A 14,646-nucleotide genomic window follows, 5' to 3' on the forward strand; every position below is an offset into this window, starting at 1 on the left:
GGATCTCTGTGAGTTCGAGACCAGCCTGGTCTACAAGAGCTAGTTCCAGGACAGGCTCTAAAACCACAAGAAACCCTGTCTCGAAAAACAAAACAAAACAAAACAAAACAAAAACAAACAAAAAAAAAAGAAAATGGCCTACAGGTCTGCTATAGCCAGATCTTATTGAGGCATTGTCTCAGTTAAGTCCCTCCTCTGAAGTGACCCTAGCATGTGTCAAGTTGATAAAAAAAAATATGAAAAAGAAAACTTCAAGTATATTGTACATTTCACTGATATAATAGTGGTTATATACACAGATGTTCACATAGTAACACATACATAAAATACATGTGTGTTACCCAAAAAATATTTAGCTCACAAACTAACATTTTAGTTTATCTTGAAACCCAATATTTTGTTGAAGGAGCTGCAGGCTGTGTTCCTGCCGCCCGGCTCCTGGCCGCCTGGCTAGCTTATGCCCCGAAATAACAACACGCAAACTGTATTCATTTAAACACTGCTTGGCCCATTTCTATTAATGTGTGTAGCACCACGAGATGCACTTACCAGGAAGATTCTAGCCTACGTCCATCCTGGGTTGGAGCTTCATCGTGTCTGCCTCAGAGAGGAGAGCTATGGAGTCTCAGCTCACTTCCCTTCTTCCCAGCATTCTTTTCTGTTTACTCTACCCACCTATGTTCTAACCTATGAGGCCAAGCAGTTTCTTTATTAATTAACCAATGACCTTCCTCCATCATTTCCCCTTTTTCTGTTTAAACAAAAAGGAAAGGCTTTCACTTTAACATAGCAAAATTACATATAACAAAACAGTTATCAAGCAAGAATTACAGTTACAATATTTACATCTATTTTATCTTTTATCATAACAAAGGAAAACAGCTAACTAAAGGCTGGGAAAGATCAAGCTTGCGCCCTCGGGCCGCACATGGGCGGAGGCAAAGAGCCCCACGTTGGGCGCCAAATTGTAACGGCGTAAATGAAGGCAGACAGAAATTATAAGAATATATTCAGCTTTAATTAGGGAAAAACTCACAGAACCCGTGGTTCCAGCGGAGAACAGGAAAGCAGAAGGGGCGGGGGAGAGCACACCAGCAATATTTATTAGTAAAACATATCCTCAGGCGACCCCGCCCTACAAGCAAGGTGATTGGCTGGGGCTACCCCTACAATATTTAGTATAACTGAAATGATGAGATTTTGTGGTGTCTTGAAACTTGCTGGAAAAATGTCCTCCTTTGGGTATTGTCAGTACTGGATGCATTACGAGTGCACCTGAGTAGAAGTCCATACTGGAGTACACATAGTCCAATCCAGGAGGGATTTTGAGGTGGTTCTGAGGTTTCTTATGCATTGTTTGGAGAGAAGTGTGTATGCATACTGTGTGCAGATGAACTAGGCTGTCAAGAGCAGTTTCAGAAGGGATATGTGTGCATAGGCAGAATGAAATAGGGTTCCAGACTGAAGTATCTCCTGTACTCGATCATCTCACTCCTGCTAATTATCTGCTCAGTTCACTTTCCCATTCCAGTGATGCCGGTACCTCTGCTGCATCTTCCAAAGGGACCCAGTGTCACCTTATGTGTTTTTCTCTTTGTCTCCCTTAAATTGATGTGCCTGTTTTCCTGTGTTCTGAGCAAGTTCTACCCAACTTTAAGTCATAGTTCGAACTGTGATCCTGCAAAGCCTCTGTCCTCATCCTTTGATTAATTTTTGTTGTTAGTGGCTTTGCTTGTCCCTGTTGAGAACTTGGTATTGTGTACATATATATTCTGTATTAACTCAATTTTTTAGGTATGTCAAGCAGTTTTCATCTGAAATTAATTTTGACTACTCTTATGTACTCAAATGACCTGCAGCATCTGCATATACTAGATTAATCAATTTCTGATTAATCATAAAAATTAGGGATTATTTGAGTTTGTTTTTCATGACAGATGATTGAGTATAGTAAAATTTTCAAGAGTTCTTTATGTTTTTAGGGTAAAGAGAGGAGAGGCTGAAAGATAATAAATAAAATTTTATCTATTGCCTCAATTCCTAAGAAAAGAAATAAGAATGAACTAGGCATAAAAGATTAGTTTAAAAATAGTTTATTTATGTGTATATGTGTGTGTGTTGTCATGCGCATGTGAGTACAGGTTCCTGTGGAAGCCAGAAGAGGACATTGAGTCCCTTAAGGTTGGAGCAACAGGCATTTGTGAGCTGTCTGGTAGGGATTTTGGGGATCTAACTCAGGTTCTCTACAAGAACTGTATGCTCTTAACTACTGAGTTATATCTCAAGCTCGAAAGTTCAGTATTTAAAAAATTAAATGAAACAGTATAATTTTACTGGGTGTGAAAATGCATTCATATAAGCATTATTTGACTTAAAAGATTTAGAGTATCCTACATATCTGATATTAAGTTCTTTGATGTAATTTATGAGTTTTTGTTGAAAATAGGAATTAAAAGTACATTAGACAAGGTATTTTAATTAAGATCACTTCTCTGTGATTATTTATTGAAAAGTTAGAACATTAATGATTGCATTTTTTTGATCTGGTAATTAGGTGTTTTAAATAGTGATAACGTATTTTTACTGTCATTTTTTGGGGTAGCCATTTAAAGATCGCTGTGAATGGTTCTATGAACATTTGCACTCAGGACTGCCAGACTCAGACATGGTGCACAGGCCAGTGAATGAAAATGATATTCTCCTGGTTCACAGAGGTATGTTTCACAAAGAAACTCATAAATGGATAAGCCATAACATAGTCGTTATTATAAGTTTTAATATGTTAAAATTAACCAATGCTACATATTTAGATTCTATTTTTAGGAGTAGCTGTGAAATTGTATCAAAAGCAAATTGTGCAAAACTAAAGCAGGGGATTGCTGTACGATTTCATGGAGAGGAAGGCATGGTGGGTATATAAAATGTCATAGCATACTTACAGAGTTTAATATTGACCTGATAAATACAGTAATTGAATTTAATTTAAATTTTGTTATTATTTATGAGAATATGTCTAAGTACAATATATTTCTGTTGTTACTAAATTTTATTTTCTTGAATTTAGGGTCAAGGTGTTGTGCGTGAGTGGTTTGATATTCTGTCTAATGAGATAGTCAATCCTGATTATGCCCTGTTTACCCAGTCAGCAGATGGTAAGTTGTGTAGTCTAGACCTTTCTGTGACTGCATTTTGTCTTCGATTCTTTTAATAGCCCTGTTGTCTTGGTGGATGAGATGCCACAAGAGAAAGCTGAAGTTTGGAGTTTTGTCCTTACAGAGCTTTCTCTTCTACAGTTTCCAAATGATTGTCTCAAGACCCTGAAAACTTCTCTTTAGAACATTAAAATTTAATCAATTTAAGGTTTTTTGTTACGGTATTATTACTTTTAGTTGACATTTTCTTTTATAAAATGATAGTAGATGTACTTTAAAAAGTCTTTATTTGGAATAATAAATTTGGTAACCCTATTTGCATTTCCAAGTTGTAAAGTCTATTGATCATGAAACTCTAGGCCAGTTTTTAGGTTGTTCCATATTAATTCATTTATTCATACTGGCTTTATTTTTAGTCATTTGAAGAAATCAAAATCAGGCAGCTAAAAAACATTGCACTTGGACTGAAGAGATGGCTCAGCCATCAAAGGCTAGGCACATAACTAAAAATAAAAAGCATGTACTTAACCATATAATAAGATGAAGCACTGTTTGTGGAGATGGTTCTTGTAACCTATATAAAGATATAATTTAATACTGTAAACTAAATGCTAATGGCTACTAACTCGTTTTGAGAAGAATATCTGAGAGCAAGCTAACTTAATAAAGACATATTTGAAGTGAAGATGGGATTGAGATTTTCAAATGCTTTATATGTTTGCTTATTTCTCTTGAAAATATTCTTTCCCCAGTATTTGTACTTTTGAAAGAAGAGAATGTCTTACTATTTATAACTTCTTCAACCAAAGTAGCAGCAAGTGCCTGTTTAATGAGAAGAGTTGAGGAAGACACCAGGGATGGGTTATGGGGAAGGCAGAAGTCTGTAGGCATGCTTTTGTTCAACAGTATCTCTGACACACTTGGAGCAGTGGAAATTACTTAGGGATGTGGAACTGCCTGCTTCGACTCTGTAACCTGTCTCTGATTGTTTGCTGTGATGTCAGTTTGGTGAATTTGGTGTTGGTGATTTTTATGACGAGTTCAGTAAAACAAGAAGTTTAATTGTGTAGGCCTAGTTTTTAAAGCTAGAGTCAGCATAGATGTACTTCCTAACTGATATGAGAGCAGAGTTATGTATAATCATACAGACTAAGATTTTAATCTGTTCATTTTGTAATTCATGTAAGTCTTTTGGTCGTCATAGTGTTTATATATTCCCTGTTTTTAGGTATGGTTGTTATGAAGGAATTACATTTGGGATTTAAGAATTCTTGATGTAGGGAATGTTTAGATAGACCTAATGTATGTAGTATTGTAAAAAACAAAATTTATTTTCCTATCAAATTAAGATAGAGACACAGTGTAGTTTAGTAGTTAAGAGTTTGGCCTCTGCAATGATAGTAGATGTGAATCCTGACTCGCTTTTTTTCCTGTGAACATTGGGCCAGGAGTATAACCTTTCTGAACCTCAAACATTTTTTTTTTTTAAATCATGATGTTAATCTGTGTTTTAGAATATGAATTTGGTTACGTGATACATGAAAACACAGGTCAGTCCCCAGCACAAGGAGAGTGGGAAGTAAATATTAGTAAAAATGTTCTGCCGGGCGGTGGTGGCGCACGCCTTTAATCCCAGCACTCGGGAGGCAGAGGCAGGCTGATCTCTGTGAGTTCGAGGCCAGCCTGGTCTACAAGAGCTAGTTCCAGGACAGGAACCAAAAGCTACGGAGAAACCCTGTCTCGAAAAATCCAAAAAAAAAAAAAAAAAAAAAAAATGTTCTTACTTTTATTTTTGAAATACTTTCTTTTCCAATAGGATTTCTATCTTGAAAAATGTTCACTATTTCTTAAAAATATTTCAGTAAACTTATTTGTTTGAAAAAATAGTCATATTTTAAATATTTTTTTTTTTTTTTAGATTTTGTGTTTTGGTTTTGTTTTTTGAGTCAGGTTTTTCTGTTTAGCCCTGGCTATCCTGCAACTCGCTCTGTAGACCAGGCTGGCCTCAAACTCACAGAGATGCTTTTGTTCCTGCCTCCTGAGTGCTGGGATAAAAGGTGTGTGCCACCACCACTCAACTTAAAATTTTCTGGATTTTTAAGAATTATTTTTAATTGTGAATATGTGTGCAAATGCAGATTATTATGGGTGCAAGAGACACCAGATTTCCCTGGAGCTGGAATTCCAGGCAGTTGTGAGCTACCAGGTATGAGTGCTGAGAACTGCACTCTGGTCTTCTGGAAGAGTGCCTTACCACTGAGTATCTCTCCATCCTAGTTAAACAGTTTTTAATACTGAAACTAAGAAGCTGGCGGGGTCACAGATATATTTGGATTTAAGTTTAACACAAGCTTTTAATGTTTTGTTCAAGTAAAAAATTATGTTTGGAGATTTTTGCCTACATACTTTTTTTTAAATTTTCTTTTAAAGAATCCAGTTTTCTTAGAAACTTGTTAGCGAAGGAATATGCAGAGCTAGGAGAAGAAAGTAGAGTCACCAAAGTCTTCGCTGGTACATCTATAATCCAAAGCATTACTACTTAAAAAAGTAAACAGTATGTTTATTTTCAGCATATTTTTTAGAATTATGGTTATGTTTATTTTTGAAATCTTTGTGGCTATTAATCTTGCCTTGCAATAGGTCACCGTGAGAGGCAGTTCAGAGTGAATGATATGTTTCACATGCCTATTGAATCATTCAGCCACAAGTTTCCAAATTTGCTGCTTAGCACCTGTATAGTGGTTACAGCAGTTTCGTCCAGTGTTGCACTGGAAAATCAAAGATCTATGAAAACTCCAAGTGAACTGTCAAGACAAGTATTTTGAGTGACTAGACATTTCACTTTTTCCTACTTGTCCACTTTTCGTTGCTTCTATTTCATTAGTTTTATTAGCTAGTCTGTTTTAGTCTTGTTGCCAGCAATAGTAGTGTAAAGCATCAACTCCGTGTATATTTTACTAGATGAATGAATGAATTTGTAATCCGTGTTAATGGCCAGAAAATGTATTGAAGGAGAGATAAAGTCAAGATGTGGCTTTAGATTTTGTCATTGTACTAGTTGTTTTTTATTGTTTTGGTAAAATACAAAATTCACCATTGAAGCCATTTGAAAGTAGATTGTGTGCTAGCATTAAGTACATTTGCTATGCTATATAGTTGCCACCACTCCTAATTCCAGAACTTTCCCATCAACTCAAGGGGAGACTCTGTGTCTTTGATTCAGCTCCCTCTAGCCTCAAGTAACACTAATTTATTGTGACTTTTAAAAAATTTGTCTATTCCATATAGTTCATAGGAATAAATAACACTGTTACATAGCTTTTAGCAATAATCATACCCTTGCTGTTTTTACTTTCGCTTAGTAGTAGTTGTTTAAACTTATTTGCCTTTTGAAAGAATTGGATGAATTTTGGGTGTAGCAGATTTTCTGATTCCTAAGGAATCACATTCAGTGATTAGGTCTAATACTAAAGAGTGGTTATTTTTGTCATATTTTGTAGCCTTACATGCAAACTCTAGTGAGTACTGGGCATATATAGATGAATGAGGCAATGTCTGCCCGAGTTCATAGCTGAATAACTACTGCCATAGTACCTAGAAAAATGTGTATTGTATATGTATATGACCTTTTGTTGTGTTTTACCAGGATCTCTCGATATGTCAGAAGTGTTTTTATAACTTTCTCTCTATACACAGATTATCCTGAGAAGTATGAATTAATGTTTATCTTTTATACTCCAATTCTACTGTTTGTTTATGTGTTCTACAAAGAACTACATAATGTAACCATGGCCTTTGGGTTACATGTGGATAAATTTTACCTGCATTGAATTGTTCTAGTGCATATACATCTTACTACTTTGTATTTATTTCAATAGGAACGACTTTTCAGCCCAATAGCAACTCCTATGTGAATCCTGATCACTTGAACTATTTCCGGTTTGCTGGACAGATCTTGGGATTAGCTTTAAATCACAGGCAGTTGGTCAATATTTACTTCACACGGTCTTTCTACAAGCACATTCTTGGTATGGGTTTCTTATTATTTCTGTAGATGTTTACATTGATGTTTTGCAGATTTTAGAGAGACCTGATAATAAGCGTACTACCATTTTTATTGAAATAATTGCTATTCTGGTTAGAGGCCATACATTCTTAAGGTATCTGGGGGCTAGAGGAAGAGAAAAATGTCTTTCTTTTAAGAAGGAGCACCTTTAGACTTTTATGACTACCGTTTTAGTGTATATGTGTTTGTACAAAGTGTCCATTTTTATTTGCGTGTACCTAAAGTAATTGTTAATTCTGAAGCCTATCACAGTTTCCTAAATAGCTCTTTCAAAGAAAGACTGCATTGTAGAGATGTAGACGGAACAGCAGCCTCATTTAATGGACTTCTAAATTTAGAAATGAGCATCCATTTAAAACATGCTGCAAATTTGATTATACTTTGCTGTTTTGCAGAGTATCTGTAGAGGGCAGCATTTTACCACTAAATAGGTAAAGGAAAGTCAGAAGCATGTAACTGCTGTTCTTGCAATTTTTTTTAGGTATTCCTGTAAATTACCAAGATGTAGCATCTATTGATCCAGAATATGCCAAAAATTTGCAGTGGATTTTAGATAATGATATTAGTGACCTGGGTCTAGAGCTGACGTTTTCTGTTGAGACCGACGTGTTTGGAGCAATGGAAGAGGTGCCTTTGAAGCCTGGGGGTGGAAGTATTCTTGTGACGCAAAATAACAAAGTGAGTATTCAGATTTTCACTTCAGTTATTCTTAAAATGGTCCTGATTGTCAGTTTCTCTACATTATTCCAGGATTTGCTAGAAAAATGCACTTTGTCATTGCTAGAAGATGAAAGTACTTAAGTTAACCAAACTATCACATTGAAGATTCGAGTTAGTTTTGGTCTGGTACTATGATGATATGGTTAGCAAGGCAGTCTAGAACACTATTTAATTGATTGTGGAAGTTAAGTGTCTACATTTAAAAAAATTTGATTGGGTCAGTGGTAGTGGCTCAAGCCTTTAATCCCAGCACTTGGGAGGCAGAGGAAGGCGGATCTCTGTGAGTTCGAGGCCAGCCTGGTCTACAAGAGCTAGTTCCAGGACAGACTGCAATGCTACAGAGAAACTTTGTCTCGGAAAACCAAAAAAAAAATTGGAAATATAAACTAAACGATGGTAGTATGTGCAGTAATAACTATTGTATATTTTAAAGGCTAGATATTAAGGCAGTTTTATTTGAACGTATGTATGTGGTGTAAACATGGCGTGAGCAGGCATGTCTCCAGTGCCTATGCATTTGGAGGGCAGGTGACAATGGGCTGTTCTACTAACAGTTGCTTTTTTACCTTTATGGGTAGGGGTATTTAAACAGTATTTATTGACACTTAGTGTAACTGTGTACTTTGGTGTGACAATTATTTTAGAGACTTATACCTGGGGAATACTTGCGTGGGTGCAGCTGCATGTAAAGGAGTTCTCCACAGAAGTGGTGTGATCTGAGAAGCGACTTTCCTACACATCAGTTATTATGTGCCATATGTCTATATAATGCTTTCTAGAGTCCATTGTTAAGTGAGAAAGTGAGTGGCTTAATGTGTGAAGTGGACGGTAAGCTCCGTGGGTGTGTGTTGACTTCCTCACTTGTTGGCAGACGTTACATGGCAGGCCTGCAGTGACCTATGGAAGATCAAAAAGCAAGGGGTAGCCGAGAGGATATCCACTTTTATTCTCTCTGTGTCTGAGTAATTGATTCAACACTGTTTTTGTTTCTTCTGCCTTATTTTTTTGAGACAGTATCTCCCAGGGAATCTGAAGCTCACCATTTTGGCTACACTGTTGGGCCAGTGATTCCCTGTGAGTCACCCATGGATGTCCCCCCGCCCCCCAAGGTTGGGGTTACAGAAGCACAGCTCCTTTCTTGGCTTTCACATGGATCTGAGAGATCTGAACTCAGGTTCCTAAACTTGTGTAGCAAACAGTTTACTCACAGAACCAATCTGTACCAGATTTAAGTGTTTTAACACAGAAAAGAAATCTAAACTTCGTATGTGTTTTCATGTTCCAGTAAATCCTACCTTTTGATTTTATATATATTAACACATACATACATAATTTAATTGTTTTATTATATCATATATATATAACATTTGTTTTAAATTTGACTTAAATATTGATATTTAGTATACTGCAATTTCGTATTGCTGTATATTTCTGTCTTAGTGTTTCTATTGCTGCAGTGAAATACCATGACCAAAAAGCAGGTTGGGGAGGAAAGGGTTTTTTGGCTTATACTTCCACATTGCTGTTTGTCACTGAAAGAAGTCAGGACAGGAATTCAAACAGGGCAGGAGTTTGAAGCCAGCAGCTGATGCAGGTGCCATGGAGGAGTGCTGCTTACTGGCTTGTTTGTCATGGCTTGCTCAGCCTGCTTTCTTATAGAACACAGGACCAGCAGCCCAGAGATGGCCTCACCTACCATGGGCTGTGCCCTCTCGCATTGATCACTAAGGCAGCTGGGTCTCCTGGAGGTATTTCCTCAACTGAGGCTCCTTCCTCTCTGATGACTCTAGTTTGTGTCAAGTTGACACACAATACCAGCAGCACAATGTCTGTTGAAATTTTGTAAATTGTAGATTTAGTAAAATGTGAAATATTTTTTAAAGGCCCGAAGACGTAGGCACATTTTTTAAAAGTATCTTTACTCTTTGAGGTTTTTATGCAGTGTATTTAGGTCATATCTCCATTCGTATTTCTTTAAGATCCACTCCCACCTCCTTTCCCTCCACGATTTTTTTTAATAACCCACTAAGAATAATTTTTTGCCAGCTATTCCCTCCTTTACTTCACTGTGTGGGCCATCTAGTGGTGTGTGGCACACCTGTCAGGAGCTGTACCCTTAAAGAAACCTGATTGTTCCCACATTCCCCCAACCCCAGAAGCTGTCAACTTGCGCGGTGCCTCACAAATGTCTTCCCATCTGCACTGGACAGCCTCCTGTGAGTTCCTGACTACGGCAGTCCTGTCGTGTTCAGAAGACACAGGTCCCTGACTGCTGGCTCTCACAGCCTTTCTGCCTCCTAGTGACCCCGAGCCTTGGGGAGGGGTGGCTGTAGATGTCCCATTTTTGGCTGAGCACCCCACTTACACTGATTCTCTGCCTTTGACCACCAGCCACTGATCCAGGAAACTTACCTGACGACGGGTAAGAACTGCACAATGGCTAGAGAGTGTTACAGAGTTAGAGGGAAGTGTGATCCTGTGTTCATTTAGCAAAATAATAGTAGTAGGTTCACTCCTGGGGCTTCTGAGCTCCCCAACCATGGGTCCTCTGCTAGACTTACAGCACGAGGCTGTACTGTGGAGTGGACCTTAATTAACTACAGTCAGGAAGTGGTTGGCTACCCCTGACATATGAGCTAGTCTTGTACCCATTAGCAGATCTTGTCATGTTGGTCGTTATTACAGCCCACAGGGTTCAGGGCTGAGATAGACTATTGATGGCTCTTACCTCCCAGGAGCACCTTCTACTTAGCACCTACTAGTTCTGTGAAAGCTAACTAGCAAGAAGGAAGCTTCCTGGTTAGTACCATGTTGATTTCTCCATGCCCAATGATGAATGTTTGCCTTGTCTTCAGCTATAGAGGCTTACATCAAATCAAGAGCAATTTCAATAGCTTGTACTGAAAACAGGTCTCAACGGTATGCTTGGCTACAACTTGAGGGGAAACATCACATTCCTTGCATTGAGCAAGGAATTTTTCTTTGTCAATCATGGTCACATTTTAAAACTCATTGACTTTAATATTCTATTCTATTAAATTGGGATAATGATAGAGTATCTTATTAACATTTTTGTTAAGTGAAAAAGGCAAAAATTGTTTTAGATAGTGGTTTATAAAATATGTTCTTAGTTTTACATAATTGTGAATTGAAAACTTTAGACTTTATATTTTATACTTACACAAAACGATCAAGTTTAGTTATTGGAAATAAAATTGGGAGCAGAGATTTTATTCACTCAAACTTACAGATATTTTTAGTCTTCCAAGTGACTTTATACATAAGGACATAGAAGCCTAAAGCCATGAATATGGCAGCCCCAGGCAGCCAGTTCTGGGGTGTGTTGGGCGATTGGGTAATTTCAGTCAGTGCTGGGCAAGAGAAGCTTTTTCAGTAGTGTTCGAACCCCCGACTCATGCAGCTAGCCCTTGAGTAGAGTGTCTGTCTTGGTGAACTCAGGATTTGGAGACCACGGTTCCAAGCACAGGACCAGGGCAGCTCCAGCTCCTCTTCCACTCTTTGATGATATGCGTGGTCGCTATTCCAGCCTACCAGGAGGATACTCAGCCTAGGAGCTGATGTAGTCTTCAGTGTCAACCACATGTCTGGAGACCCAATGGCTGCATATAGCTGTGGCCTGTGGCAGCTCTATAGCAACTCAAGGAAAGGAGATAGTGTACCAAGAGTTGCACACTTTTGTGTCTGTGAACAAACTCTAGTTTTTTTTTTTGTTTTGTTTTGTTTTGTTTCTTTTTTCTCCTGTGGACACAGCCCATGTAACCAAGAAGCTAAGTTTATTTGTCTCCAGCTATACATATCAGAACTAGAAAATGCAATACAGTCATGATGTGTTTCTGCCCTCACAGAAAGACGTCAATGCTCCTGATTCTATGTCATCACATATGTGCTGTTGGCTGGGATGACACTGGACATTCAGAAAAAGTTCTCTGTTTTTCTGTCAGCTTAGCAGCTGCACATGAATCTACTGCTATTTGAATTATCATCTTCAGGTGGGGCCTGAAGTTAACACCCCGCTAGCCACTTAGACTGTAGCTTGGCAGGGCTTTCAGTTCTCCAGCCACTACTCTGCCGAGCTCGCAATATGTAGGTTTAAATTAAGTCTCTTTTGTTCTGTCAATAAGACTTGGGAGTGAAAGACTAGGGTGAAAATCTGCTACATAGAGAGATTAAGTAGCAACTAGCTGACCTTGGTTTTTGGCTGGAGATACTACAAGAGACATATCTCTTCCCTCCTCCCAGAGCCAAGAGAGCTCAAACTGTAGTCCCCACCCTTCGCTTCCTGTGTTTTTTCTCTGTCCAAATTGCTGACTTCTCTGTAACTAGTTCAGGTCAGCTAATCACAGGCTCTGCCCCCTTGATTCAAGGTAAACTTTATGTAACTGTTATTTATTTAACAGTCCCAGAGTGTCACAGTGCAATCAAATCATCCCATAGCAGTTCTCCCCAGAGGTGTTGGGCCTTTGTGCAAGCATAGCACTGGTATGGGTGTTACTGGTGGTACTGGTCCTGCTTCTGGACCTGCACCTGGCGACTGTATGCAGTGAACTGAGTACCTTTCATGTCTTGGCCTGTAGTGGTTACATGTGGAGGTAATCCTTAGTATGCTTATACTGTTGCTCTTCCATAGCTATGGCTGCTGTGTGGCCCTGGCCTGGACATCATCTGCGCTCATGTACTTTATTGTGCATCCCATGTGGACCACACTTGGGTTCTGGATGTCATGGGGGCCTAGCCCCTCAGCAGTGTCTCCAGCTCTACCTGACCCTGGGAGTGGCTGCCTTTCAGCCCCTCATCATATACTGGCTGACCTTGCACCTGGTCTGGTGACCCTGGCCTCAGGTGGCACTGAGTTTTCCATATATTGAAGATTTGGTTTCCTTGAAAAAAGAAAAAGAAAAAAAAAAAAAAAGGAAGAATGAATGGCAATGTGGTGCCAAAGCCTAGACCTCAGAAGTTCAAGTCCAGTGGCCTTCATCCTGTGTGAAACAGTAATTGAGTTGAAGAACTCAATTTTTTAAAAAATATAATGAGTCAAGTCCTGTTAAATTGTAAATAGAAATATAAAAAAAAGAAAGTAGTAATCTGCTTATGTTTTTAAATGTATATGAGCTTAGTGAATGAAAAATTAAACTTATTATTGTGTGATGGGGAAGCCTTGTTAACCAATTATCTTTAAGAGGTGGGACCAAGTTAGGGTGTGGCTTTCTGGGACCTGGAGAAAAGGGGTGCACAGCCCAGGTTGCTCTCTCTCTCTCTGTGGTGCCCTCGCTGTACAGTTGAGCTTGGACTTCTCATTCTGGTTTTGTGAGTCTTCCCCTTATAATAAATAAAAATGTAATTGTTTACCTTTTAGCTAGCCTGGTTATTTCCCGAATCGAGTTATCTTTTACAATTGTGTATGTGATGTACCTGTAGGAATGTACACCTGCCATGGGGCATGTGTGGAGGTTAGAGGACAGCTGTGGAGTGGTTCTCTCCTTCCAGCGTTGTGTGCGTTCCAGAGATTGAGCTCAGGCTGTCAGGCTTGCACTCTACGTGCTTCCATCCTCCGAGCCCTCTCTAACTGTAGGGTTGTCTGCCTTGCATGACATTTACTGTTTGAGTTTGCCCTGAACATCTATACTCAATTCAGAGTGTTGAAATCATAAAATCTTTGTTAACTCAGTGATTGCATGTCAGCAAAAAACTGTAAACATGAAACATGATTCTAAATGAATACTGTATCTGGTGAGTAGACCCCCACTCCTTTCAGATACATGTAACATGACGAAGTGGAAAGAGCCTTTCATCAACTCTGTGCTCTTTCGCTCTGTTTATGTGCCCCTCCTAGCAGCCCCTTCCATTCTAACATGACTTTTGTTTAGATTTTAAAAATGTTTGTTTTATTAGTGATTTTATTTTTATGTCTTTTGAAAGCTAGAGCAAAAGGAAAGTGATAGATAAATAATTATAAATGATAATATGTTCATTTTGAGGGGGACCACTCATTGTGGTTTCATATAAAGTTGGAATACCATGGTAATAAGGTATTTGTTGATTACAGAGTTTTGTAATGATCAGGATTGGTAGTAGCTGTTAATAACATTAATCAGCCATTAGTATGTTAATAATTCTCTCCTTGTTTTTGAGATAGTGTCTTAGTTTCTTTTTTGTTGCTATGAAGAGATACACGACCAAGGCAATTTATAAAAGAAAACATTTAATTGGTACCTGGTTTTCAGTTTCAAAGGGTTAGAGTCCATGATCATCATTGCAGAGATCATGGCATCAGACAGGCAGACATTGGACTGGAGTAATAACTGCAACCTGATCTGCAGTTGAAGGGGAGGGAGAGAAAGAGAGAAACTGTGTATGTGTGTGTGCACACGATCGTGCATTTGTGTCTCTGTGTGTGTAAGCTGGGAATAGCTTGGACTTTTGAAACCTCAAGGCCTATCCCCAGTGACACACTTCTTCAACAAGACAACACCTCCTAATCCTTTCTAAATAGTCCACCAACTGCAGAACAAACATTGAAATATATGAGCCTATGGGAACTGTTCTCATTCACTTAGAATCTTCTGATGTATTATAGACTAGCCTTGAACTCTGTGTGGGGACCAGGTTGGTCTCAAGCTGTGATAGTCCTCATGCCCCAGCCTCTCTTCAGTGCTAGCATTGCAGGTGTATGCTGTGACATCTGACTAA

At 38.6% G+C, this 14,646-nt stretch overlaps 1 protein-coding gene and 1 pseudogene across 5 annotated transcripts in view; both read left to right on the forward strand.

Moving 5' to 3' along the window:
• Hace1 (HECT domain and ankyrin repeat containing E3 ubiquitin protein ligase 1) overlaps positions 1-14,646 on the forward strand; it is a 106,482-nt gene that overhangs the window by 66,300 nt on the left and 25,536 nt on the right. For 4 of the 5 annotated variants that reach the window (XM_057761696.1, XM_057761699.1, XM_057761700.1 and 1 more), the window contains 4 exons: positions 2,603-2,908; positions 3,065-3,152; positions 7,031-7,180; positions 7,700-7,896. In XM_057761696.1, coding sequence (XP_057617679.1) covers positions 2,603-2,908; positions 3,065-3,152; positions 7,031-7,180; positions 7,700-7,896 — 741 coding nt within the window. The remainder of the gene's footprint in view (positions 1-2,602; positions 2,909-3,064; positions 3,153-7,030; positions 7,181-7,699; positions 7,897-14,646) is intronic. The other variant, XM_057761697.1, reaches the window with a different exon arrangement.
• Positions 11,243-12,786, forward strand: LOC130862472 (protein YIF1A-like; annotated as a pseudogene).

This window comes from Chionomys nivalis, chromosome 2 (assembly GCF_950005125.1).
Source record: "Chionomys nivalis chromosome 2, mChiNiv1.1, whole genome shotgun sequence".
In the NCBI taxonomy this organism is placed as follows: domain Eukaryota; kingdom Metazoa; phylum Chordata; class Mammalia; order Rodentia; family Cricetidae; genus Chionomys; species Chionomys nivalis.